This window comes from Pagrus pagrus, assembly GCF_965226575.1.
Source record: "Pagrus pagrus genome assembly, chromosome: 18".
NCBI lineage: Eukaryota > Metazoa > Chordata > Actinopteri > Spariformes > Sparidae > Pagrus > Pagrus pagrus.
Genome location: NC_140202.1, coordinates 8,554,102 through 8,581,708, shown reverse-complemented (window position 1 = coordinate 8,581,708; position 27,607 = coordinate 8,554,102). Strand labels below are relative to the sequence as shown.

The 27,607-nt window shown below is 41.8% G+C and overlaps 1 protein-coding gene across 6 annotated transcripts in view; it reads right to left on the bottom strand.

The window, feature by feature from the left end:
- ralgapa1 (Ral GTPase activating protein catalytic subunit alpha 1) overlaps positions 1-27,607 on the bottom strand; it is a 66,939-nt gene that overhangs the window by 23,872 nt on the left and 15,460 nt on the right. For 4 of the 6 annotated variants that reach the window (XM_084382136.1, XM_084382137.1, XM_084382138.1 and 1 more), the window contains 26 exons: positions 25,700-27,544; positions 21,842-21,966; positions 21,521-21,755; positions 21,072-21,257; positions 20,183-20,353; positions 19,886-20,079; positions 19,704-19,802; positions 19,398-19,553; positions 19,113-19,241; positions 18,857-18,982; positions 17,946-18,004; positions 17,179-17,287; positions 15,239-15,349; positions 14,815-14,883; positions 14,549-14,686; positions 14,236-14,419; positions 13,188-13,306; positions 12,844-12,963; positions 11,797-12,424; positions 11,437-11,552; positions 10,611-10,735; positions 8,187-8,258; positions 7,300-7,423; positions 5,854-6,009; positions 3,245-3,403; positions 1,144-1,271 (listed from right to left, as the gene is read on the bottom strand). In XM_084382136.1, the coding sequence (XP_084238262.1) occupies positions 1,144-1,271; positions 3,245-3,403; positions 5,854-6,009; positions 7,300-7,423; positions 8,187-8,258; positions 10,611-10,735; positions 11,437-11,552; positions 11,797-12,424; positions 12,844-12,963; positions 13,188-13,306; positions 14,236-14,419; positions 14,549-14,686; positions 14,815-14,883; positions 15,239-15,349; positions 17,179-17,287; positions 17,946-18,004; positions 18,857-18,982; positions 19,113-19,241; positions 19,398-19,553; positions 19,704-19,802; positions 19,886-20,079; positions 20,183-20,353; positions 21,072-21,257; positions 21,521-21,755; positions 21,842-21,966; positions 25,700-27,544 (5,683 nt within the window). The remainder of the gene's footprint in view (positions 1-1,143; positions 1,272-3,244; positions 3,404-5,853; positions 6,010-7,299; positions 7,424-8,186; positions 8,259-10,610; positions 10,736-11,436; positions 11,553-11,796; positions 12,425-12,843; positions 12,964-13,187; positions 13,307-14,235; positions 14,420-14,548; positions 14,687-14,814; positions 14,884-15,238; positions 15,350-17,178; positions 17,288-17,945; positions 18,005-18,856; positions 18,983-19,112; positions 19,242-19,397; positions 19,554-19,703; positions 19,803-19,885; positions 20,080-20,182; positions 20,354-21,071; positions 21,258-21,520; positions 21,756-21,841; positions 21,967-25,699; positions 27,545-27,607) is intronic. The other 2 variants (XM_084382140.1, XM_084382141.1) reach the window with 1 other exon arrangement.

Here is a 27,607-nt window from a genome sequence, read left to right as displayed (position 1 = left end):
GCAAAGTACTCAAAACTCTCTCCGTTGCGATAATGACACACACAAACAGAGACTCACAAGTAAACAGCTGTCGCTGGTAACAATACCCTGTTTAAAAACAAAACAACACAAACACACAAACCCTATGAATATGCCCTACATGATCCCAGGTTACAGGTGACTTTGCTGGTATAGTAACCTGACCTTTATATGCTTAAGAGGACGCTACTATGTCCTGTGCTGAAACATTGCTTCTTTAATTTACGATAAATTCATACAATTAACAATCATAAACCCTGTTTCATTTACCTGGACTTGAGGGGCAGGAATAACGGAAAAGAAGAAAACAACAGAGAGACAAGCAGACAGACAGGAAGCATGATTAGGGGATCAAATTGCTTTAAGTGCTGCTTAGAAGAAATTCCAATGATGAGTCAGTAGCTCAGCTCGCCTCAACAGGGGACACTGTCACCTCACAATGGTGGTTGTGTGTTCCTCTGAGGAGCTTGTGTCCATGCGAGTGTAATCATCTGTCCGCATTTGTTAGAATGAAGAGTGTGTATGAGTGTGGACGCATGTCTGTAAGTGAGTGTGCATGACTGTGTGTGAGAGCAGAGAGCAGAGCCCCTCATTTAGAAACAGCGTTAGAGAGGAGAGTCATCGATAAGTATCGACCGCTGGGCTTCTTCCAACCAAACTACCATCGCATCGGATCAAGCAGACAGACTGTATACACACCTGTCTGTCTGTTTCTCTTTCTCTCCTGCACACACATACACATACACACACCGGCTGTGTGTCCCAACTTTGTCTGCTTGGCTGTGCACGGCAAACTCACACACTTGATATATTGCACTTCAGAGCCAACTAAATACAGCTCTATCACACTAGCACTTATACTCTGAAAGCCCAAAAGCACTGGACATTGATTTGCTATTCTTAACACTTGAGCTGAGTGATAAGTTACATTCTTGCTCACACATACATGTACAAGATTTCAACAATTGACACAATGGTGCAGATATATGCCAACAAGTTTGAGAAGCTAAAGAGAAGTGACTATGGTAGGTAGAAGGAAACGAACAGAAAATGGCTTCTGTGACCCACCTTTGAATTCTGATCATGCTCTTTTGAATTGTCTGAGTTGGGTTTTCAAAAGGATACAAGTTCTGGTACAGGGGAATGAGGGATTTTAGAGCTCGACTGGCATTGATAGCTGTGGCTCTGACCATGGTGGGCAAAATCTTCATGTCCACTATGGCACCGTCAAACAGTGGACCAAAGAATGGCACCTAAAGACACAAAGACAAGCCGAAAAACAGGCATTTAAGCAGGAATAAGAAGCCATTAAGACATAAAAAAATTAACAATGAATTGTCAGCCAATGAAAACCTCTCAAAGACATACATTACTCAATATTTTTATGAAACAAAACAATCTCTGGGAGCCAATGGTTTTTGACTGAACCATATACTATTTGATTCAGGCTATGGCTTTCTGATTTAATCCCTTACTTTGCTTGTGGAATCCACCAAAGAGATTAATGTCAGGCTTTTTATTGAATTATTTGTAGACCAGGTCTCTGAGCCATGCACTCTATGACTGAATACAGTGCTTTCAGGACGACAACACAGGGAATATCTTATCTAACTTGTTTTTGGATTCATGATAATTCAATATTTTTGCTTGTAGAATGAATGACACAGAATATGGTTATGTTATTAGTGCTGTGGTATCTATGTCATACAGAAAAAGCAGCATTTTATTGTGTTAGGTCTTGTTTGAAATAGAATTATGCTATCAGTGCTGTGGAATTAATGTCTGTGTGTTTTAGACTGATACATTAACCAGATACATTAACCAGAGCAGCACGACTCAGAGCAAGACTCTTTCTAGGATTGTTTATCAATATGGGTGCATATCTGTATAGTTTGGTAAGACACAAAATGACAATTTCATACCGACCTTTGTCAATATTCATACAACATAAAGGCTCAATCATCAATAGAATACCAGTACTAATATACAAGTATAATAGTGTGACATGATTCTGTCAACTATGTGTCTGGAAAGTGCTATATCTGGATGACTGGTTGGTCTCTTGTTTATTGCTCGCAAAGGGCTAAAGGCTAAAGGGTCTTCCACACCAAGAACGATAACTATGACGATATGAGCATCCACAGTAAGGAATGATAACGTTCTGTAAACAGTAGTGCCAAACACATCCTGCGCACTCCAGCTGTTTCACCAGGTTCAGAAAACTGATAGTGATGACGTGTTACTGCTGTACGTAGAGACATACTATAAGAGAAGCAAAAAGAAAACTAGAGGGATATGGGTGAATGAAATTCCTGTAATCTTTTGAAGACAAATTTTAATCATCCTTTTACATGAATCAATATAGTCAGGACAAAACAAACTTAAGAGACCCCATCAGCTCCAAAGACCGTTTGACAGTATTTCTCATGGTGTGGACGGCCCTTGATAGCTGACTTTTGACCATATTAACAGGACTAATCGGTCTCATTTGCATATTAGCATTTAAACAATAGTAGGAGTCTACAGCCATGCTAGCAGCTCTATAAGGCTACATTTAGGTACAGTGGTGCTTTAAGAAAAATGTCAATATCATGCTAACAAGCTGATGTTTAGCGGGTATGTTTACCATTTTCACGATCTTAGTGTTGTGTGTTAGCATGCTAAGATTAGCACTAAACACAAGAACTGAGGCCGAATAAGGGGAATGTTATTTGTTTTTGCAGATATTTGGTCATAAGCCAAAGAACTGGACGAATTCATTTGTGACCTGATAATGGCATCAAACAAAAAAGTTAAGGGATTACCACATTATTACGTGAGATTAATGTAGGGACCATATTTCATGAGAATCCATCCAATGGTCATTGAGACATTTCACTGAAGACTATAAACTATCACCACTATCATGGTGGTACTACGGGAAGAGTGGGATTCATCTTTTGGGACCATGAATGTTCATACCCATCTTCACAAGAAGCCATCTAAAAGTTCTGATAGTGCAATCCATAGAATTAAAATCCAATTACACTGATTGGCTAATGATTCACTCTGTAATTACACAACAGGTGACAAGTATAATTGTTACCGATTAGCCCAGAGGGAGAGTCAATTATCATCCTGGGGTTTTAATGATGAGTTTAAAGGATTCTGAGGAAACAGTGAAATGCAAAGGTATTGAATAGCGGCACAAAACACTGAAAGCCCAAAATCCAAAGAAGATATTTACCTCTGGTTTTTTGAGTATATGGATGGAGTACATGCGGTTCTTCATGGGGTAGATGACGATTAGCACATCTCCAAACTCTGTGGGGATGATCCCTCGACGGTAGTCTCTGGAATGCTCCGACCAAACAATGTGGACCTCGTCATTACCCAGGTGTCGAAGCTGGAGGGGGGAGAGGGAGAGAGGGAGGGGTAGGGGTGGAACAGAAAAGAGAAATGAATACAAGAAATATACTCAAAACGGAATAAACATCTCACATTTATCTTTATTGCAGCATAAACAACACAACCAAAGTCTATGCAAGACATAGCTTAAACACGCAAACAAACACACACACACACACACACACACACACACACACACACACACACACACACACACACACACACACACACACACACACACACACACACACACACACACACACACACACACACACACACAGATGTAAGATGGGCTGTATCCATCATAAGCCCAAGGCTTTTGATTTTGTGTGTATGTGCTTTAGGTGGCCCTGGGGGTGATGGAGTGAGTGTGTGAAGATGGAGAGTGGACACAAAGACAGAGTGAAGCTCCGCAAAGATGGAGTACGGGCTGGAAGACGGATGGGATCAAGTCTGAAGCTGTGCGATTCCGTGTGTGTGGTACACTTTCGTCATTAACCTTGATGTCTGCCAAAACACACACGCACACGCACACACACACCTCTCTACTTGTCTGGTGTGACACACTATTCTTGGCCTTGGCCCTGAGACAAACACATTACAGATGTTTCCTTTAAAATGTGTCTTTAACTAGAATCAGTTGTGTGTTTTGTCCCCTGTCAAGATGTTAAAAGAAGTGCGATTTTTCTGCATAAGCAGCAGGCCTTTGTTTACCCAAAAAGCTGTCCGAATTTCATTCGACGGTGCATCAGGATGCGCAGTTTAATGAAACTCTATTTTGTTTGTACACACACACAACACACTCAAATCTCATATAAGCATGAGGTTGAATTAATTAATATGGAGGCCTGTGGGACTTGTGCACAAGTTACCTTATTCATCATGTTTGGAAGTGACTTCACCCACTTGCCAAGATGACACTACTTGAATTTCAAATTTAAATTATGGGTTTAATTAGCCTGATATTTTCTTAACTAGTGATACATTAACTTGATATATTAAGCAGAGTCTGGAAAACGCGCGATGAATAGAGATGTTCTTATCAAGTTTTGATTAAAATTAATCTTTTAGAGGCACTTTCCTCCGATGGTGCTTGCAATTCAAAGTGTCAGTAGCACCCACAATGCACAGCTCTGCCATTATCGCTTGAGTCTGAGCTGCATTTGTGGGTGTCAGAAAAATTATGTGGCACAGTATAATAGGGTAAAGTGGAGTCTTGGTGTCTGATGTGGTAGTATCACTATTCAAAACTATTTCAGTGATGAAGATGAGAGTGATGTCATCTCTGATGCCACAATCAGTTGGTGTAATGCAGCTTTAATCCTTTTAATCATGTTTCAAGCAGATGTGGTATGAGAGGGAGCAGAACACACAGCAAAGAGTGAGAACTGGACAAATGCCCTGCAATGGACCCACTGCAGCGTGTGTGTGTGTGTGTGTGTATAGGTGTGTGTGAGTGATTGTGTATGTGAGTGTTTGTGTGTGTGGCAGGAGGATGGATGATAAATGCCTGCCAGTATGGACATGTGTATGTCTGTCAGTTTAACCTCTCTGTGGACACATTTGTCAAACTGTGAGTGTACGTGTTTGTAAATCGGCGTGTGCTCGCTAACCTGTGCGTGTGTAAGTGTGTGTGTGTGCGCTTAGGTGTCCAACATTAACACAAATTTATAGTTGTGTGATTATTTGAGCAGACTGATGTGAATAAAGCCCTCGGCGGATGTGTGTTTGTGTCAAGTTAAACAGGTTTATAGTGTGTGTGAGTGTGTGTGTGTATGCAAGTAAGCGTGTTTGATGGGGCCATCAGCTGATCAGGGAGACGGATGGTGTCGGACCAGGCGCCGATAATCCAATCAGGAGCCTGCAGCGACGTGATAGGCCGAGAAGCAGGAAGTATGATCTGATTAAAGGGACATTATGGCCATGTGCAGAGCGCCCAGTGCCTGGGGGTTGACAGGTGTGCACACACGCACACACACAGAAGCACACACACAATAAACCTGCCTGCCTAGACACTGATACAAGACTACACCATGCACAAACACAGACATGATTGCTACTAAGAATCACTGGAGACATTGGTGTGCTTTAGAAACACTAACGTCAACAGATTGCTGTGTGTGTGTGTGTGTGTGTGTGTGTGTGTGTGTGTGTGTGTGTGTGTGTGTGTGTGTGTGTCTTGCAGCGACCTTCCATTCAAGGCAAAGAAAGAGATTTAGAGGGAGGAAAGAGGGAGAAATCAAAAGGGAAGGACAGAAATAAGAGGAGCACAAAAGATTTTTGTCTCCCCCTGTCCTCACTGTACATCTCCCCTCATTAAATACAAGGAGTGAAACATGCAACAACATTAAGTATGATCATTATCATTAATTACTCATTCTATCTCATTTCTATACTGTGTAAAAATCCCAGACAACAGGTAAGACCAGTCAGATAGGTGTGTGCTACCTTCTTAGTGAGGTTGTGGTCCTGGTCATGAGGCATGCGGGTGGAGACATGATAGATGACCTCAGTAGTAGAGGTGGCGTAGTACGGTGTAGTCTGGCCTGTGCTGCGATTCCTCTGGAGACCTCCCATGAAGCCACAGTGAGTAGTGAGGTCCACCTGAGGGATAAAACACACACACACTATAACATGCAGGATACACTGAAAATATTATCTCCCTCTCCAGCCATTTACTGCCTGAAGAGACTGGAATAAAAAATAATAAAATTACTAACTTCAGATTCCTCTGAACTCTTCAACCAGCAATTCAGATATCAGATATGGATCATTCCATACCAACTCACCTCCCAGCTCACGTCATGGATGTTCTTGAAAAAATTCACGTTTGAAGTTCTGTTAAAATCATGGGACTCTGCAAAATCCTATAGCTGTATGCCAGAAACCTTTTAGGATATGACCTTTTGAAGTTTGGGCCTCTGAACTGATTTTTAGCATTTTTGTGTTTCTGTGTGTGTATTCTGAGCCTTATTCTCTTATTTTTCACTGTTTTGGATTGAAATTTGTCCTGAACATCCAAGAGACACTAAGGAAACCAAAGAATCTGTCATTTTCAAAAATTCATATCTCCACTAGTTTTCACTTTCTTGCAACCAAATTTTAGTTCTGTGTAGTATTAATGGAGTTCTGTCACATCCAGATTATTTGGTTCTGCTGCATAAAAAACTGAGTACCACAGATCTTGCTGAATGTAGCTTCAGAGCTGAAAACCCCACTTTCTGGTTATTATGACTGTAGATTTTTCAGCATTAGTTTTAACAAGAAAATCCATGACATGAACTGGGAAAAGTTCTGGCTTTTGGGCGAGTTGGCATGGAATGACCCACATTGAATAAACATTCAGTTAAAACAGAACAGAGGAATACCTTCTACTGCTAACTACATTATGCATTTAATTAGTTAAACCATTGATGATATGAAAATAATTAAATTATTTGCTGCAGATCAGATAAGACGCAATCCTAAATTAAAATGTACACTGAAAACTCACAGAAACATTGTAAAGATAAAAGGTGCAGTTAGAATGTATGAAGAAGGTAAAGAACTATGTCAGAACTAGAGTTGTCACGATACTGAAATTCTCACGCTGATACAACGCCTTGAAAATATAATTTGTATCATGTCACAACATTTTGAGAAAAATAAATAAAACAAAGCTACAACATGGCAAAGAGGAATGACTTTTCTCTTCTGTTGCATGAAAAGGCAGAAATGCTGCAGTGAACATTAAATATACTTTAAAAATAATGTGTGTCCAAACGTGTCAGAGAGAAGGGAGTACGAAAGCACAGGTGGTACAGTTTCAAATATTGAGAGACGATATCAATATGTCGATATTTTTGACATAACGAGTCAAGACATTTAGGATGATTTGAATAAAGGTGGCCTTACCTCCCAGCCCAGTCCAGAGACAAAGTCTTCATAAGCTTGGCTGCCGGCTGTGTTGGTTAGTATGGAGTGTTTATCCTCTTGGCCCTCAGCAACATAAAATACTGCTATTTTATGAGTCTCTCGGCTAGAAGACAATGAAGGAAACCAATAATGAGCAAAAACAACAACTACTGAATGACAGATTGTAAAGGAGGTAACATTTATTTGAGCAATTTCTACAAGCTTATTACTTTCCCCTTAACCTGTCTGTTTGTTTCAGAGTTTCCCTCTAGGAAAGCTAGTGGGTGGAGTCATTGTTACGTCCCCCAGTTTGTGGACTACCATTTTGAAGTCTTGAGTTTGGCATTATGGCCATCGCCATAATGACCATATTTGGACGAGAGGGTGGAGCTGGTCAAACACCGTGGTAGCGATTTATCATCTTTTTTACTCTAAATGGGACCATAATTTACAAAATGAACATGTTCTGTATTAAATAAAACTGAGACCATAGCCTCATTGGGAAACTCTTAACTGATGTAGTTAATCAAGTGTGAAGTAGGGATATTTTCTCATAAGCTTACATGCAACATCTATTTGAAACCAGTGGAGTTGCCCCCTGCTGGTCATTAGAAAGAATGCAGGTTTAAGGCACTTGGCATTGGCTTCACTTTTCAGACCCAGACACTGCATCTACTTATCATACAGTCTATGATCTGAATGAAATGCAGTGCAGCATTACTGTCAATGAATCTCACAACTCTACAGTATACATGTGTGGGTACATAGATTTAAATCAAAGGTACTGTAACTCTAACTAACTGAAACCTGAACGAAAACATCTAAAGAAAAAAGGGAGCAGGGGATGCAGCGAGCAACATGAGGTGCTTGACTTCATATTTTCTCACCACTGCCGTGAGTCCAGGTTCTTCAGCTCTCTCAGTAACTTCTCATTCTTCCTCAACAAATGAAAGTTACTCCTGTAAGATACAAATACATGCACAAGTTAGGAATGATTATTAAAGTTGAACCTGCATCTCTACCATCATCTGGCGACCACTGGTGTTTCTCTTAATTGGCTTGTTTGTTTTTGTCACTGTTTCCTGGCAGAAAATGATCAATACCTTGTAAGCTAATAAGACATAAAGTAAAGGTGACTTCCGGTGAAAAAGACCAAAAAAAAGCTCAGGATTAAAAAGCCAAGAGGAAAAAGCAGATAAAAGAGACATACAAAGGGGTGATCTCTAAGGTTTTAAAATATATATATGTATTCTCTAAAATTAGCTTTATCTGTAATTTTCCAAAACATTGGTTGATCACATAGAACATTGCTTCCAACAAGCCGTCCTCACAGGGAAATAAGGTACCCAGAACATTGTTTGAGGCTTAAAAGGTGGCTACTTAGAATAATCTTGGAAAAGTATAAAGTATGAAGTTATGTTGTCCTTAAAGTTTATCAATGCACTTTATTCAGTCATTAAAAAAAATCCATTCATGCAGACTTCTCTCTTTCGGTTGAAATTTCTTCCCAAGAACTATCAAGTGGACCTTTAAAGTAAAGCCTGCTAGATGCTTTAATACCTGGTTAAAAACAACAGACAAACAAAGTACTTCAAAACAACCAAGCTCCATTTGTCGTTGTTGAAAGAATAAGGAGGGTTTAGAGGTCAAGAAAAACACTGCACGAAGAACACTTATGAACTAAGTCACTAAAATAACCAAATGTTATGGAAGATTTTAAATTTTGCTTTTCTGTCCGACCATCTGACAAGCACTTCTGCGTCACAACTCTGGCCTCACAATTATAGATCACTGCATTTTATTATTCCTGTGAGCATAAATGAGCAAATGCTCACTATCTCCGACCACAGCTAGATTCATCACCACTTTCACGCTCCAACAGAAAAGGACTAAACAAAAGCCTTTTATACCAACTAACACGTCTATAGATGGATCAAAATGTCCCTGTGACCAGCCACCAACCTCCACGCCGCTCATATAAAACCAAGACAGACAGTGAGCAGAGAGGCTTGGAGTGGACTGATAATGACACGTCATTCTTTTCACTCTTAGAGGGGGAGAAAAAAAGAGTGAAAGAGCGGGAGATAAATAGAGAGAGAGAGACAGCAATTTGCTCTTTATTAAACTGATACTTGGTAATGGCCCCATTCTCTGCTCTCAAAGACTCCATTTACACCCTGGATTATAGGGAAAAGCATAAAAGGAGACACACACACACATGGATGCGCGCACACAGGTGACTGTCAGTATCTTAGTATATGTAATGTCCTGTATAAATACCTGGAGAGACGTACAGGGACAATAATAGATGATTAGACAGTCATTTCTTCTCTTTCTTTCTCATCTGTCTATCCTCGTTCGTTCCACCCAACATTTACGTTTAATTTTCGCCTTCTTGTTTTCTGATTTTGGCTCCATTTCTTTTTTTCATTTTCTTATTCTCGCTCTCCATCTACATGGGCCTTTTTCATCCTGTTTTCTGATTCACCGCTCTTTCCACCATCATTTTCTTCTTCAACTACTGCCTTTTATTCTAACTCCAAATGGGTTGAGTTTGATCAATAGAGTACTATACTCATTATCACTCTCCTACACACGCACGCGCACTGTGTTAAGAAGTCTATTGTGCAGGCTGAATGCAGACGCTGTAATTCCCTGGATAAAGTATAAAGAGCGATGAGTGTCCATTAGCAGGCCAGACACATTTAAAGTGATACCTTGACATTGTGTATTTTAAACCCAGAGTCATTGAGAAGATGAAATGCTGTACCGTCTGAATGAGAAACGTGGAGTCTAATTAGCACAAAAGACAAGTTTGAAATTTTAGTCTCATTTGCCTTGAACAGGCATTTGGTTTGTTCCTGAGGAGACAAAAAATAATAAAAGACTCCCCATACATGTACTACAGTAACCTAAAAAAACAAAAAACTCCTTATTAATCAAAAGCTTTATCATTTAAATAATTATTATTATATTGAAAGCTTTTCCTAGATATTTTTGTGCAACATGCACACAGTGGCGTCTCTTATGGTTAAATAAACCCCATTTTTTCCCTCAAGTAGATTTTTTTTACCTCCATAAAAGTAAACTGAAAAATGGAAAAGTTAAGAATGTCTTAATACAGACACAGAAGAAATGTCTGAACTTTGTCGGACGTCATTCTCCTGACACTGACACTCATAACCGGCCAAACATAACCAAACCTACTGCTCACATTTTATATATTAATATATTTACATGAATGTTAGTGTTGTTTTCAAAAGATAAAAGATAAAAAATTCTTGTCCATGTACATCTGCATCTGGTCTCACCTCTTCTCCCAGGAGTTGAGTCCCAGTATGTTGATCAGGAGTCTGCAGTAGTAGAAGGCTGATTGTGGTGTCTGAGTCTCTGGCTCAGTCTGCTGCACTGCCCTCATGTTCAACTCCTCACCTCTCTGAAACATTCAGCAATTCAGTTTCACTCAAAAAATCAAGGGATGAAAAAAAAACCATCATGGAAATTAAACAGAATGCTGCATGTCTGAAGAAAAAGACATTTGATTCTATTCTGGCGATGTAAGCGACAACATTGTAATGCCAGTATAAACAAACTGAGTCAAATTATAACCAGAATAGAGAGGCCAAGACCCAAAAGCATGAAATGAAACATGTTATACATAAGTCGGGATAGGGGCCGATAACAAAAGACTGGGAACGTTGTGGAACACTCCAGAAACACCTGTTTGAAACATGCTCCACAGGTAAACAGGTTCGTTGGTAACAGGTGATAGTATCATGATTGGATATAAAAGGGGGATCCTCGAAAGGCTCAGTCGTTCACTGAGCAAGGTTCACCACTGAAACACATAGTTAATGTAAAATATAATGGATATTACTTCATGGGCTCAGGAACACTTAAAACCACTGCCGGTAAACACAATTTGTTTGCAAATGGTTGAATTCTGATTTCATACTATTTTGGAATCAGGGCTGCATTATTGTGAAGCAGTATTAGTTCAACTACATACGGTGGTGAGTGCTGCACTTCTGAGCCAACAGTATTTGAGTATCCACTTCATCAGGATATGCTGGGAGTTCATTTCAAAGATCCAAATATAAAACGTATTCTATTCATATGGATAAGGGCACAGCGTACATGAAGGACAAACTCTCTTTCTTCAGCGCTCTGCTTCAGGATGGCATTGATCACATCGTTCTCCTGCTTTTCTGAAACACATGCTGGAGGAGGGGCTGGGATGTTAAGCGGCATGCCTATGGGGACCAACCAGAAGACAAAGTTAGCTGTAAACAACCTGACATCTTCTGTGTCGTGTGAAACTGTTTTGGTCTCAGAACAACTGTTAGCTGTAAACTATTAGCTGCTTCCTTTCAAACATTGGCCTTTAATCTTCTTTCATTTTTACATACTGTAGAATAAATAACAACAACAATAATAATTAACAATAATAAATAAAAGTGTACAATAGGTACTCAGTGTGTGTGATTGTGTGTGTACCTGCTCTCTGTAGACACTCAGGACTTGAGTAGCCCAGGTACTGCAGCATTTCATCCAGTGCATCGTCCCCCTCCGTCAGTGAGTCCCATGCTGGCACTGCCTCCCGACACACACGTTTAGCCAATGGCGGAGCAAGAAGCTGCTCCAAGCCCGACTCGCCTCGATCCCCCTCCCCAACCATCCTGTGCTCATTCTGCTCCTCCTGCTCCTCCTCTTCCTCATCTCCTCCACCTCCTCTTTGATCTCCCTTCTCCTCCTCACTGACCTTTTCTTCTTCCTCCTCCTCCCCCTCTCCCTGAAACCCTTCAGCCTCCACCTCTCTTCCTCCCTCCTCTGCCTCCCTCTCCGCCTGCCCCTCCTCTTCGCTGTCTTCTCTCTTCACTCCCATCTTTTTCAGCGGACCTCCTGGTGGGGTGTGTAAATGAAGATTCGCACTGTGAGGTGATTGTGTGTGTGACAAAAATGTGTGTGTTGGGCTGTTCGGGGAACATGGTGGAGGCCCGTAGAGAACGGCAGAGTCCCAGGAGTGTTTTCCAGCTACATCTCTGATGATGACACGAACACAAGCAGGAGCAGAGGACAAACCGGCTGTCATTCCGCCTCCTGGTACACCAGACTCTGATCGGATCTGGAAAACAGAGAAGGGACACTAAATGTACCAAATATTAAAGAAATCATTCTGAGCCGCAGCATCTCTATTTTGCTTTAAAGTGAAACTCAAGCCTTCTCAAAAAACACTTTCATAACCTTATACTTCTCTTTTCCTTTGCAACTTCTAGAACCACCAAGGAAAATCAATAATCCTTTTGAACTTTATCAGCATACTTGAATAATAATACAAGTTTACCTAGTATTTAATAAATTCAATATATTCTCACTCCAAGTTACACTGCAAAGTATCAAGCTGTTGTGTTATGCTTTACTTTGTCAATCTGGGCAATACATCATGATAACATTGCATGTTTATATGCATACAGTTATTCATATGTCATAATAATAACAATAATAATAATAATAATAATAAAAATGTGTTTCAGCTGAGGTTACCTGATACACTGACAGCAGTGTGGAGCCATTCAGAACCAGAAACTGTAGGTTTGGCGAATGAAAAAGCTCTGGTCCAAGATCTGCACTCTCACAGAATGGGTTGTCTTGGTTTTCACACACCTAGAAAACATTGGCCACAGTGTTGCTTTAGCCAAATGACAAGCTCTGAATGAAAGTACTAAAAATGAAGGATTTTCTTTTTTTTTTTTTTTTAAACTTTATTTTTAAGAAGTTTTACAATATATATGAAAATGAAGGATTTTCATTCCTTTTGGGACAAAAAAATAATTGTCACCATATATTTGTGCCATTATTAGCACCAAACACACACACAGTAACAGTACCTGACTAGACAGAGTAGCAGGCCCTCCAGACATTGGATAATGTCCTAGGTGGTTGACCAAGTGTGTGATGACTGTTCTGGCTGCGATGGATACCAGGCCCTGCTGAATACGGCTACGAACTGCAGAGAGAGAAATACAAAAACAGAGCACATGGAGTAGGTATGTCAAATTCTATATTTCCTGATTTCATTGTTTAGCCGGCTGAAATGTGTAACTTTTACTGACTTGATATTTAGGTTCCAAGTTGTGACAAAACTTCAGGATTCACAGTGAAAAACTAAGAAGCTGTACGGACACACACCGAGCTCGTACATAGTTTGCCCCATGCTGAGGAGAAGCCAATGCCATCACACACTGTGCTGTCAGCAGATCCCAGCTAATCAACATCATTACACACACACTGTGACACACACAAGCTTTCCAACAGCTCCTTATTGACAAAGCTGTGTGTAGAGTACAGATATGTATTGACCAGGCATTCTCAATGACTACCTAAACCTCTGGAGAGTTCAGGAGGAAAAAGAAAAGAGGAAAGACAAAAGAACAGGAAACATTTGTGAACAAATTAAATAGAAGTGAAAAGACTATTAGCAGATGATGTTAAAAAAAAAAAAAAGGAAGTGAAGCAGTGAAGACAAGAAGATACAAAAATGAGAAGCTGAAAGAGAGGAGAGGAAAGGAGAGGCATGGTCTGTCAAGGTGCTCCAGTCATTAGACTAGACTCTGTGTCCTGGTGGACCACAGCAGGGGACAATACACACTCTCACACGGATGTAGACAAGTGCACTCGCATACACCAATGCACGCACGCACGCACGCACACACCTAACTTTCCCCAAGTGGTTTGGTGGATGGCCCCGGGTCATTTCGTCCCAGATTTCGTGTGTTTGTGCTACAGATAAATACTTGTGTACTCTTGTATGTCTGCAATATACTTGGGACCTTTTGATTAGTAAAATAACATTTACATGCGCAGACTAAGTCAATAAAGACACCAAATGACGGTTCGGTAAGCTGTGTAGTTTGCTCCTGATGCAAGACAGAATACCTTCTGTGACAGGCTGTAGTTTGCTGGAGCGTTCAGAGTCTGGGCTGTGCAGGGGTTCTGGTTCCCGGAGGCTCTCTAACGGTAGGAACGGGTCGTAGTCTGGACTCAGCAGGTCTGACAGCTGCAGCGGGTAATACTTGGGACTGTTGAAAGACTGGGCTCCGTACACACAACCGTGTAACACCTAGACAAATATTCAAAAGGGTAAGGACACTTTTGAGAGATCGACTATTAATAATTTTAATACGATTTTTCATAAATAAAATTATTTAAGCCAATGTAAGTAACTGGGTGTGTGTGTTCACAAGCATACCTTATATATACAGCTGAGCAGAGTCTTGGTGGGCTGGTCCTTTTCTGGAGGGCTTCGTGTTTGAACAGGCTGAAGAAGAGACTTTGGAGGCAGAGCCATCACCCAGTCCAACAGACACAACAGGAGGGACACTACCAGCTGCAACACACACACACACACAGGCAAACACAGGTATAAAGTTACTTTCTTAGCTAAATGTGTATTATAGTGAGAAAATGTGATCGAAGGCGAAGGCTAGGGTTAGGGTTTTTGTGTGTGTATGTTACCCTCTTATCCAGTTCATGAGGAGAAGACTCGGTAGTAGGAAGTAAGTATGTGATGGTGGCGATCAAAATCTGAGAAGAATCAAATCAGACAAAATTGTTATAAACTCCATGTTAAAGCTACTATGAGCAAAAGAAAAAGAGATTAAAAAAATAAAATTAAAGCCAATATGAGGAAACATGACATTATATTTACAAATTGAGGCAGACTTAATAAAACCACTACAAAGCAGTGAGAATGACAGCACCAAGAAGTCAGACCTCTAAATGGACCTTTTAACGGTGACATGGTGCATTTAAATATGGCCTCCACTTTACACAACACCATTTAATCCATCTGGACGTGTGCACATGCTGATGTGACTTGATGAGTAATAAATAAATATTCCAATAATAGTCTAGAAGTGTACAGTGAGTTATGTCTCACCTCTACGATCTTCTTTGGAGTGTCGGGGGGGTATTTCTGAAGATGATCCACGTGACTGATCAGGAGGTGAAGGATGTCCGACGCCACCAGTGCAACATTCTTATTGGGGTACTGGGTGATGAAACACACAAGACATATTCTGACTTTTAAGTGAGGAAATGCTGTGTGCTAAGGAATAGGTTCTACCTATCGTGAGTCTTTATAATATATATTGTGTATAATATACTGAAAAATGCTCTTCACAATCACCCAGAATGCAAAGTGACATTTTTAAGTTCTGTTTTTTGTCCAACAGTCGAAAAACACAAGGATTGTTCATCTACCATCGGAAATGACAAAGCAAAGCAACAAAAATTTACATTTTAAAGCTAGAATCATTAAACATTTGACACTTTTACTTAAAAAAATGAAAGAAATGATCAATTATTTATTAAAATAGTTGACAATTAATTTATTTCAATTGACAATTCGCTGCAGCTTTACTTCTAGATAGGAGAAGGAGCAGATAGTGGGACAAGGAGGACAAGAGGAAGAAGTTACACTGCATGGAAATATGATCTCTCAAGCTTTGTGTATGCGTGTGTGTGTGTGTGTGTGTGTGCATATCACAAGGCCCATGTCTGAGGCTACTGGCTGCTGGTATGAAGGCAAGAGATGCAAAAGTGTACAAGATGTGTGTGTATATATGTGCTACTGAGAGTGTGTGTATGTGTGTGTGTGTGTGTGTGTGCATGTGTGTGACACAGCTTGCAGCATTCCCTCTGGATTAGTCTCCTATCTGAAGAAGGACCAAACATATTGACAGTCCAGGGTTTGCTCCCAGGAGTAGGTGAATGCAAGTGTGTGTGTGTGTGAGTGTGTTGCTGTAATGTCTTAGCAGGCCATTGGCTGCCGATACACAAGCTAGGGATTCCAAGGTGGAAAAGGTATGCGTGTGTGTGTGTGTGGGTCCATCTAGTGCCACTTGGCTGTAGATGAGACAGTAAATGTTGGACAGTATTATTCTGGTCCACAGGCCTCCCAGACTAGTGGCCTGAAACAGACAAAACCAACTGAGGCAATTTCACCAGCACTTACAATCCTCTCCAACAATGTTTTCCATCATACTTTGGCTCCTTGCAGCCGGCCATGTTAAACACATCAACATCCCAAATGTCTAGTTTTCAGGCACTATTGTGGTGCATTTACACTCACTGTAAGCAGCTCCATCCTCCATCTTTAAAGCATAGATTTTAATCCCATCAATGACTTCATGTTGTCTTGTGTTTTACAATTAAATGCATTGGAAGAACAAGAATTCTTACATAGTGTGCATGGATATGATCACTTTGAAGTATAAGCCATAAAACACTGGATAACAGCAGGCTCACCACTCAACACAGAAAAATTCAGAGCAAAAGTTTAGTTCCCTCATTGTGTGGCATCAAACTCCGCGCAAAAAGAGTTGCATCCCAAGCAACTCCTGATTTTTACATGAACTTGCTTTACTGAATTTAATTGAAAGCAACATTAGCATATTAAACTAGCTTATTTATTCAATGGCTGTATATATTATTTTAGTTGACGATTGATGTTGTGGTGTTTTAACTAAAGTAGGCCTAATTAAACATCCAGACAGAAGAGGAACAGATGTGTATACACTCCAGTGTTGTGTAGATCAGTCAGCAGTCCGTTTGATACAGATTTATTGCTTTGGTCTGATCCCATTGGATCACAGAGAGAGTGCCATGGTCAGCAGGGACGAAGTTTGACAACAGACAAAGGCCAAAGGCTGCATGAGATAACCTTATTCAGCTGGGTTGAAATCTGACCGGCCCCTTTTTTGATTTATATTTTCAATGACCAATTTATAGTTTATGTTTAAAGTTCAGGAAGTTGGATTTTAGAGGCTGGATGTAATTAACCAAATATCTTAAAAGCAGTACAGAGTTGTAACTGACCTTCAGGGTTACACAGATGACATTGAGAGCCTCTTTGATCTGGGGATGTTGAGTCCCACGAGCCAACTCCTCACACAGCCAGATACCCAGACTGCACAGAGCCACACACCTAACGAAACAAAACAAATATACATCCTGAGCAACCGGCAAACACATGCTGCTGTTATACACATATACACATACAAAGAGCCACACAAATTCTGTATATTGGGATCAATAAAGACAGGATTACAGCATACTTTTACACATGTGTGTTATAAACACACCAACTAACAGGAAATATAAATGGTAAGGGCTGTACATGATTTATGATGTTAATATGCTCAGTGTCAGCCTTATATGGTGGCAGGACAACAAGAATGGTCATTTTCAGGTAACACTTGATAAATATGGTTTATTCTTATTTAACAAATTAAGGGATGCATGCTAATTCATAGGCCTGATAACTGAAAATGTATAGTATCAGCTTTCGTACAAAGAAGAAGAATGAGAAGAAGATAAAGACTAAGAAGATGATGAAGAAGGCGACAAAGAAGAAGACAAAGACAAAGAAAAAGATGAAAGATGAAGAAGAGGAAGGGCAGGATGCTGTTATGACATCAAACTGCAACACATAAAGCCTCAAGTGCTTTATAGTCACTATTGAGGAGCCAATATACAAATAAGCAACAACTTAATATGTACCCTAGTATAAAGTGTTACCATAAAACATTTTGGTAAGCATAAACATAAACGGGCGTCGTCAGATGCTCTGCTGTTACACTTGCCTCGCAGGAGCAGAGGGTTCGTCCCTGGCAGAGGTCAGGATGGTTTTGATAACATGCTCCTAAAAAACAAAGCAAACAGACAAACTCAGTAAATTCGCCCAGAACAACACAAACCACTGATTCCCTGTTAATAGCTACATACTGTGTAACATGTTTTAAAGGCCCCACACACAAAGTAAACCTTGACTACAGGTGTGCATAATGCAGAGAATGACTGAGTGCTCAAACTCACTAATCATTTTCCAGATAATGAGAAAAGTGATTCAAAATACATCACACACATGCACTGCACTAAGCATGGACACACAGGCATGACACCGACTTATCTATACACACAACTTCAGACACATTCACACACTCGCTGGTCCCGTCCCTCTGGTCTGTGTTAATGACCGCTTACTGATTCAAAACAAGCTTCTGCCTTGTAAGGAACCACAGAAACCAGTGAGCAGACCTGAGATGCTGCCACGCATGGCATTAACGGTTTACACAGCAGCAACAACAACAATAACAACATTACTCCCATAGCTCTGAACTGTTACGGGAATAACTGATGAGACATTAACCTATTAGTTTGGTTCTGAGGCCCCCTATAGAGAGCAGAAATGTGTGGTGGACTGACCTGGATTTAACATAATGTAGATAAAGTTTGGTGAAATGTCTGACCACCTGCTGTGGTGGAAATCAGTTTAAGAGCATGCTGATGTATTGATTGAGCAAGGGTAGTGTGTCTGTGACAGAGATGGAAGTTCAATGGTAGACTCCAAGTTTGTTTTTGGTATAATTTCTCTCTTCCTCTCTTCTCATCTTCTTCCTGTTCTACTGTCACAAAGAATAATGATACTGCCCACTGACAGAGGCATGGTATCTTGATTCAGCCCTCAGACCGAGCTACTAATGCCTCCGTCTACCTTGACGTCAGGGAACTTGGTGAGCACCACCTCAGCTGTGGTGGGATGGAGGGCTGGGAGCTCCCCATACAAGTTGGGAAAACACACCAGAGATCCAAGCAGGATCTGGGCCTCTACTCTTGGAGCCTGGAAAGAAGGACAAGGACAGATGGCGTTGACAACAATGTAGAGAGAAGGACAGGAGAATTATCACATCTGTATGCCAGCAGGTGTGTCACACTGTGTTTGCACTGAATAACTGCTCTGTGATTCTTACATTGAGTGATGAGCAGGTGGTGACTCGAGAAGCTGCGATGATGAAGTCCAGGATCAGCATGGTGGCTCCAGGAAGGCCGATACTGAAGAACCTGGGACTGCAGTGCTTTATGATCGTGTTCACGATGTCCTGAAAAAACCACACAGTTCTTTTTAAAACACCATGAAGAAACATACATACTTTGTCTATTAAGTGGCACATGAGTCATGAAAATATATTTTTCAGTGGCTTAAAATATCGTCTTGTAAAAATACAAGTGGACACAGAAGATGTGCTGTGCTCTACCTGATCTTGGTGCAGCAGTCCTTGATGCATGATGTTGTAAAAGTGTGTGAGAAAGTCTGTGTTTGGGGAAACATCCTGCCGTCTCTTCATGATCCTGCAGATCAGCTTGTAGGCATGGAGCTTCCCCTGCTTGTAACGCTCTGTCAGCATGGTGGCCTGGGGGAAAACACACACAAAGAAATATACATGAATTTATGTGAACATAAACAAGTACAGTAAAAGCAACAAGTAAAGAAAAAAGGGTCTTATTCTCGTGTGTAACTTGATCTCGATGAAATGAATATCAGAGGTCTCAGTCACACCAACCTTAAAGAGCCAAGGGGTGAGGATCCTCAGGGGTGGGATCAGAACAGGGGGAGGGGGAGATGACTGGTTGTCCAGAGAAATGCCCAAATTATCTCTTATCTGAAAAGGAAAGTGTCATTTTTACACACACAAAAAAAGTGTTGTCTCGTAGTTGTGAAGTACTCGTATGTGCCAGTACACACCTTGGCCAGGTTTTGCCACAGCTCACACAGATAGTCGAAGACCTGAGCATGGATCTCAGGGTCTTTGATGGTATTGACATCCCCCAGGATACCCAGCATCCTGCGCCACATTACCGTGGCAACATCTGCATGCCATCCAGTTAGAGAGCCACCCGCCATCACACTGCAGTCCTCGCTTGGGAACTCGCTGGTTTCTAGAATCAATCAATGAATCAATCAGGAACTCTTCAGCCTCTCATTCACAGCTGAGACCTTATCGGAAAGAAGTGCATATCTGTGTGTGCTAGTGAGTATTACCCAGGTCGTCGGGAGTCTGCAGGACGGAGTTGTGGAGCTTCTGGTCCAGCTGTAAGTGTGTGTGTGAGTGGGAGTGTGCGTGATCAGGGTGGTCTGCTGTCAGTGTGGCTGGGGAGGGTGTCTGGGAGCGAGAGCCGCCAAGGGAATGCATGGGAGACGCACTCTCAGAACCTGGACAAAGAAATATACAGGAATAAAAAAAGACATTACACATAACTGTAACGTTTGAAGACATATAGTTCAACAAAGGGATCGACCTATCTGACGTGCCTGCTGTGTCTCCGACTGACTGCAAGTTTTGGGTTAACTTAAGCTGTCATTTCCTTTAGTCTGTGTCCCAACCACAAAATGATGTCTCCAAACTAACATTAGTGTTAATGAGAAAGTATCAAACATGCATTTTAAATGAATGAGATGTGTACACTATGAAATAACATCATGAATTTCTACCTGAAAGTTGTGTAAACAAACACTGTGATTGGTTCTATTTAAGAGTTATTAGACAAACTGTGAAGCTGCTTGTTAAAGTAATATTATGTAGCTGATCTATGCAAGGTTTCATCACCATCATCAACCACCTTGTGTAACACGATATGCTGTGCATCACACCTACAATGATGCTTTTGTGTATGGGCTGTTAAGGAAACAGCACATATCTTTAAAAGGTTATTATGATGATGATGGTTTAGATGTGAACAGCCATGTACAAATTAACTTTCCAAGTCCATTATATAATTTCCAATTATAATTATTATGACGAAACTGATATTAATATAACTATTTATGTGGTATAATATGTAATATTTAGGCTGTAAGTGTTGGTACACATGAACATTAAAGCTGCTGAAATAATACAGTAGCTAGAGAGATCTTTGCTGTAGGTACACACCAGTAACAGTGACAGTGTGGCTGAGGCTGCTGGTCTCCGAGTCGAGGTGAAGCGTCGTCAAACTGGCTACTTCATGCTCATCACAGGCCCCGCCCCCTCCCAGGCTGTCCTGGTCCAGTGAGCTGCCTCGGCCTCCTCCTCCAGATCCAGCTCCTCCTCCACATGCTTCTGTACTAAAGGTGAAATCTACGAAAACAATTTAGACATTTATCAGGACTTATATATTGAAATTTTACAAGGTCTCCACATCAAAGGAGATCATGGATACACTTCATTGTCACCTTGGTTTACTCTTACAGTTTATGTTAAAGTTAGTTAACATAATTAATAACAACAACTAACGTTTCAGTTTGTCAAGATAGAACATGAACAGCAAATTTTGGTCATTTTTATTTAAACGTGGTAATTTGTACGTATTAGGAGAAGACAGCTGATGTTTTGTTTCTTACTATCAAACTTGCAGGTGGAGTACTGAAAGGCATTAAAGGAGTCTGACTGGCTGTCTGAGCTGATGACATCAGAACCGCTGGCGCTTGCAGGTGACGTCCACTCAGAGGGAACCCCTGGATCATCAATAGGACGGGGATCATCTGAAGGTCGAGATCCAGGACTCTGACCTGCCTCGAGGAGCTCCGGCAGGTCCCTGGGAACCTCCAGACTTCCTGGGCTGCTGCCACGACGGCCCTGGGTATTTAGAAAATAAGTTTCACAGTTTTTTTTACACTGAAACTTTCATCTTTAATCCATGTGTGTCTGTGTGTTGTACTCACCGCTGTTCCTTTGGCCCTCAGCCTCTCCTGGATAAACTCATCCATGAGGTCAGAGAAGTTTGGGTTGGTGCTTCCTACGTCGCTGGAGACTGGACGAGCCTTCTGGACAACCTCCTCTTTGGTGACTAGAGGCAGATATATGATGATGGTCAAAGACAGGGAGTAGCCACATACACACATGGAAATGATGGAAACATGGATGAAGATTCACAAATGCGCACGCAGACAGGTGAGATATTGACATATGGGTAAAGAAATGAATAAAAAACACACGAGGATGGCCAGTGACAGATCTATACCCAAACAAACAGCTCAGAGACACAAAACTGAGTAACAACTTTTAGAAGTTTGTTAATTATATAATCAAGTCTGACTTGCTGACAAAATCCATGAGGTAGATAACTCATACTATCTATATTGTTTATCAGGGATGTGGTGAGTATTTGTTTTTAATTTAGCCTGTTTCACTTCATTTCTAAACTACCGCTGCTGATAGTTCATTGTTCAGAAACTGGTGCTTCTTCCTCTGGATTATAAGAGCAGTCCTGATGTGTATGTACTGTAGGCCCTTAAGTTAACAAAAGACTGGTTATTTAAAACAAAGCCACAACACAGCAGGCACACCCACCAGAAAAGCAATGCAGGAGTTAATTCACACCATGCACAGACAGCGAGAGAGATCACCATGTTAGGCTCAAACAGGCAGCATGTCAGACGCCTACATTAGTACAGTCATGGTTACTATGATTTATGCTGCTGTTAGATTGGTAGCAATGACAGTGGTCAGTGTGATTTTTTTCACTCTGAGAGCAGAGAGCATCGATCAATGAAAATCCGATGAAAGTGAATATGCTACCTACAGTATTAACCAAATAATCTTTAACTCCCGAACCTGTGGCTGATTGAGCGGGCAGAGCCTGGTTACATCAAGGTTTAGATCAATAAAGCTCAAAGTTACTGAACGCCGAATGAAAATCTTTACTTTGCTGCAACCTACTGGATGTAAATTTCAACTTGCTGCACATTTTTCCTTTAAAATTTAAGACCGCAAACCTCCAGTTACAACAGGGTCACTTGCCACAGAACAAGACAGGCTGTGTTCAAACTGCAATGCCCTGCTGGTGCAATCTTAAATCGGACAGGGCGGGACACTCTGTGCCCCAGATGTGGTCAGATGTGCAACAAAGTTTAAACTTTCAAACCACAGAGGTCAGTGCAAAAATTCATTTCTGTCATTTAAGTTTTAGCTGCTTATTAAAAGAATCAGCATCTCACATCAGATAGAGGGAACTGAAGTTAGCAGCAAAGAAGCTTTACCTACAACAGACATTAACCTTTAATATTACTGTGTAACCGCACATACAATTAGTATTTTATTAGGATATCTCTTATAGACTTTATGTTAAAATACCATGAAAATAGCTGTTTGTAGGTAAGCTATTAGACTGAATGGTTATTTGCCAAGACATCACCAACAACAGAATGAGACCTTAAACGTTACAATATGTTGGTCTGAACAGCAAGAACCCAATCTACTTCTCAGTTACATTATTGTATCAATAAAGGCCCAATAAATTAATAAATTAAAGGTATTTCACTCTGGGACGACAGCATGAAAGAGTTGATGTTGCAGTTCACATAAAAAGTAGCACAACTGAAAAGCTAAGCTGTGATGTAAGCCGTCAGTTCACTGTTGTATTTCGCCCTCTAACAAGGTGTACTGGACTTGACAACTTGTTTCTGCAGATCTGTGCACCAAATATTTGCATGTCCTGTAAATGCTCAGCCCATCAGCATGTGGACATCTTTCTGTGAGTGATGCTGACATCCTACAGAGTTGATGTTCAACGATGACTCCACAAAGCTCTCCAATGCAATACTGTAGCCTTTCCTGCTAACTAGCTGCTGACGAATGGGCGACTTCTTAAAAAAAAGAGAATCCAAAACAGAATCAAAGACACTGCACAATGGACTCAGCTACACTACTGATAGCACTGCTCAGCAGGGCAGAAGAGAGGACTGAAAAGATTAATGGAGAAGAAGAATTCACATTTTCTTTTTAGTCACATTTCAAAAATTTGCATGCCAATTAGATGGAGTTACTGACTAACTCCAAACTACTGGAAGTTGACGTTTTTTGAAAACAGCACTTGTTTTAGCCAACCAGTAGTGACAACACAGCTCATATGGGGGTGGACACCCTTACCCTTTTGATTTAAAGTAAAAATGCAAATACAGTACCAGAAAGTGCAGCAGGGCAAACAATACTGCCGCACCATGTGGAAAAAGGACATAAGTTTCAATGTCAATTCACCTTCCGCTGAAGACTTGAATGAGAAATAGGTACATATCTTTCTTTCACTCTAATTGGCTGAGCATAGACATGCAAATTTTAGCGCTGTGATCTGTGAAGTTGTGTGGTTAAGCTCCACCTGTGTTCATAGAACAAGGATAATGCAGAACCATCAGCAGTCAGAGTTTAAGTAGTTCAACACACAGCCAGACAACAGACAACCAGACAGTCACGGCATATAATATCGAGTTTTAGTCTGCGTGGAGTGCCAGATGATAGACTCAATTCGCTGTGAATTCAAGTGAGGTTGCTGTAAATATTGTTGCTCCACATAATAACGTTATTTTAAATACGAAATATCATGTCAAACTAATTCTGGTCTCTACTGTATGTGACAAATTCCACACATCTGGCACAAAAGTAGACAAACCAAACAAACACATGAACGACTGGCAGCTGCTCAAGTTGGCTCAAGTTGGCAAGCAACACACCTAAATAAAGTAAGAAAAATGAAGAATATGGCTGTGCAACAGTATTTCCACATCAAGACAGATTTGGCAGATAAATCAGTGTGCTCAAATTAAACATCTGATATTTAAGATAAAGTCAGTCTGCTACCCTGAGAATTAGAATGAATAGAAAAATGGTATTATTGTAATGTTGATTCAAATGTGCACCAATTATCATTTTTGATATCATCTTGTGGCAGTGTACAAGGCAAATAACCATTCAAGATTGTCGATTTGAAAGTGCATACCTTTTCTTATCCATTCAAATTCTATGTGAATACAACTATCAGTATGATGGCCATTCTTAAATAACGTCTTATGCTGCACTCTAGTGGTCTGAGAATGAACTACAGCAATATGTTTACATATAAATGTTGCATCTGCTGGATGCTCCTCTAAAATAATTAACATCATTCATTTACCTTTATACACTCAACTTTCACATCTAAATCTAAATGTAACAAAGCTGGAAAATGACACAACATTTTGGGCCTTTTTTGAGGTATTATATATGACAAGGGTGTTTTCTTTTTATCGGATCTTTTATCTTTAATACAGGCAGTTGTGTTTTTCTGTTGTTTCCTCCTGTGCAGGTGAAGAGGGGCCGGCGTCCAGGGAGGCGAAGAAGGCACGAGGAGGCCGCATGCAACATCGAGGAGAGGGAGGAGGGGTTGGAGGAGAGGGAGGAGTAGGAGAGGAGGTTAAATCCCCAAAGCCCTGAGAAGAAAGAGGACAGGAGGAGGAGGGAGGGAGCTTCCGAGGTAGAGGAAGAGGTGGGAAGGTATGGTAGGCGGGGGGATCCTTGACAGGAGGCAGGCTGGAGGAGGGGCTACGTTCAAGAGGAAACACATCAACAGGGAGTTTGAATTTCAGTCCAGCAGCAAGATGATGAGTGTCAGCCAAAAAATATCATTCCATCATAACAAACCAGTTAAAAACAGCCAAAAAGGAAAAGAGAGTTGCTGGTGTTTGTGTGTTGGTGAGTTTTTGTCTTTCCAAACTTGTTGTTGTATCTGTTGTGTCCTTTGTGAGCGCTTCGTTCGTTGCGATCCTCACCTGGCGTAGTCGTCTTTCGTCCAAAGTAGCCCAGGACATGGGAGTAGAGGTCTCTTAGCGATGCGTCACCTGTGGCAGCCCGGCCTTGCCGCTGTGGCGACGAGCCTTGGGATGACCCCTGACCTCGGGGCCGAGGCTTTGAGGACAGAGCATGAACAACAGTCTTGTAGACGCCACCAAGGAGAGCCCCCTGGTGATGTCGTGAGGCAGTGCTGCCGGGCTCCTGGGAGCGTGAACGGGAGGCTCGAGATCGCAAGGCGGAACGTCCCAGACGACCACGCACCCCTGACGACATGCCAGAGAAACCTGAACTGCTTGACTGCATCTCTGAGTGAGCTTCAGAGTCCAGGTTGGCTCCTGCACAGGACCCGGAGTGTTGCTTGTCCTTGTCCCCTCCAGTGCCGGCCCTGCTTTCCAGGCCTCCAGCTACTGCGGTGCTCCCTGCCCCGCTGTTATCCATAACAGTCCCAGTGGCTAATTTCTCATGTGCCCCTGCTCTATGGCTGATCCCAGCTACAGACCCAAACTTACCTGCACCCCCTGCTCCCAGCTTGGCACCTGACCCGGCCGCAGGCCTCTCCCCAGCTGAGTGGCTGTGTGTGTGGAAGTGACTGAGGCGGCGTAGCCTGGCTTTCCAGTGGGCCTCTTTATTCTCAAGGGGGTTGTGGAACTGGACCGACTCAGTTGAGGGCCGGAAGCTGACATGAACGCCCCCAGAATGGAGCCTTTTGTTGCTAATACGGGACATCTTGGCCTTAGTTGTGTCAGAAGTGTGGGGAGTTTGATTGAATTCAGATTCTACAGTGTTAGTTTCTTGTCTAATGACACTGGACCTCTCTTTTGCTGCTGCTTCTTTATCATCCTGCTTCTCTTCTCCTTTTTCTCTCAATACGTCACATTTCCCTTCCCATCCTGCTGCCCTTCCTGTGTTTCCTCCTACCTTTTTGTCCCCAGTGTGTCTTTCTAAGCTAGCACTCCCCCTAGCATTAGGTGACGGCCATTGGCACTGCAACTCCAGGCACTCGTAGATGCTCAGCTGCTCTCCCTCATTCTCCTCTGTTGAATCAACACTGCTATGTCTCACAGATTTACTTACCTGTCTGTCCTCTCTCACCACCTGTCTTGCCTCTCCGATCTGTCCTGTGTGTTCTATTTGTGTTCTAGCTACCCCTGTTTGCACAGGTAAAGTAACAACACTGTTCTCTAGAGCATGTCCAGGACCAGCTTTCTCTCCTGCCTCCTCCTTCCTCTCAACTCCTTTGTGAGTGAGGTAGTCCCTAATCGAGGAGAACAAATCATCCTCCTCCACCGCAGCCCCGATTTCACCCTCTTCCACATCGATTTCCTTTTCAGATGAACAGGCGAAGGCAGAACCCCAGTCGCTTACCCAATCAGAACTAGAACCTTCCCTTTGAGAGCCAATCTGGTGCCAGAACTGGTCATTAACACTACCATCACCTTGTCCCTCTGAGGACGAGACAACAACACCATTAGACAAGGTAAAAGGGGTGGGAGAGGGGGAGGTGGAGGGGTGTGGGGGTGCTTGAGCTGCGTGGCTTTTGGCTGCGAGTAAGGAAGAACTTGTGGCATGTTGGTGAGGGGGGTTTGGGATCGTAGCGGGATCCCTCTGAGGGTCTTCACCTTTGACCCGCTCTGCGATAAAAGGCTCCATGATGTCAGAGGCACTGCTGCTCCTGGCGAGGGAGGAAGGGGCCGGGCCATCCAGGTCACAAGCCACTCCCTGGAAGACCTCAGAACAAGAGTTGGGAGGGGCGTCGTCGCTCTGGGAGGAGTGGCGCATCCGAGACGTCCGGGATGTCAGCGTGATTGGCGGGTCCTCGAGGTCTGTTAATTAGGGGAACATGAAGGAAGGGGAGTGAGGTTAGAGGAGGGGTTAACGGGAAAGGA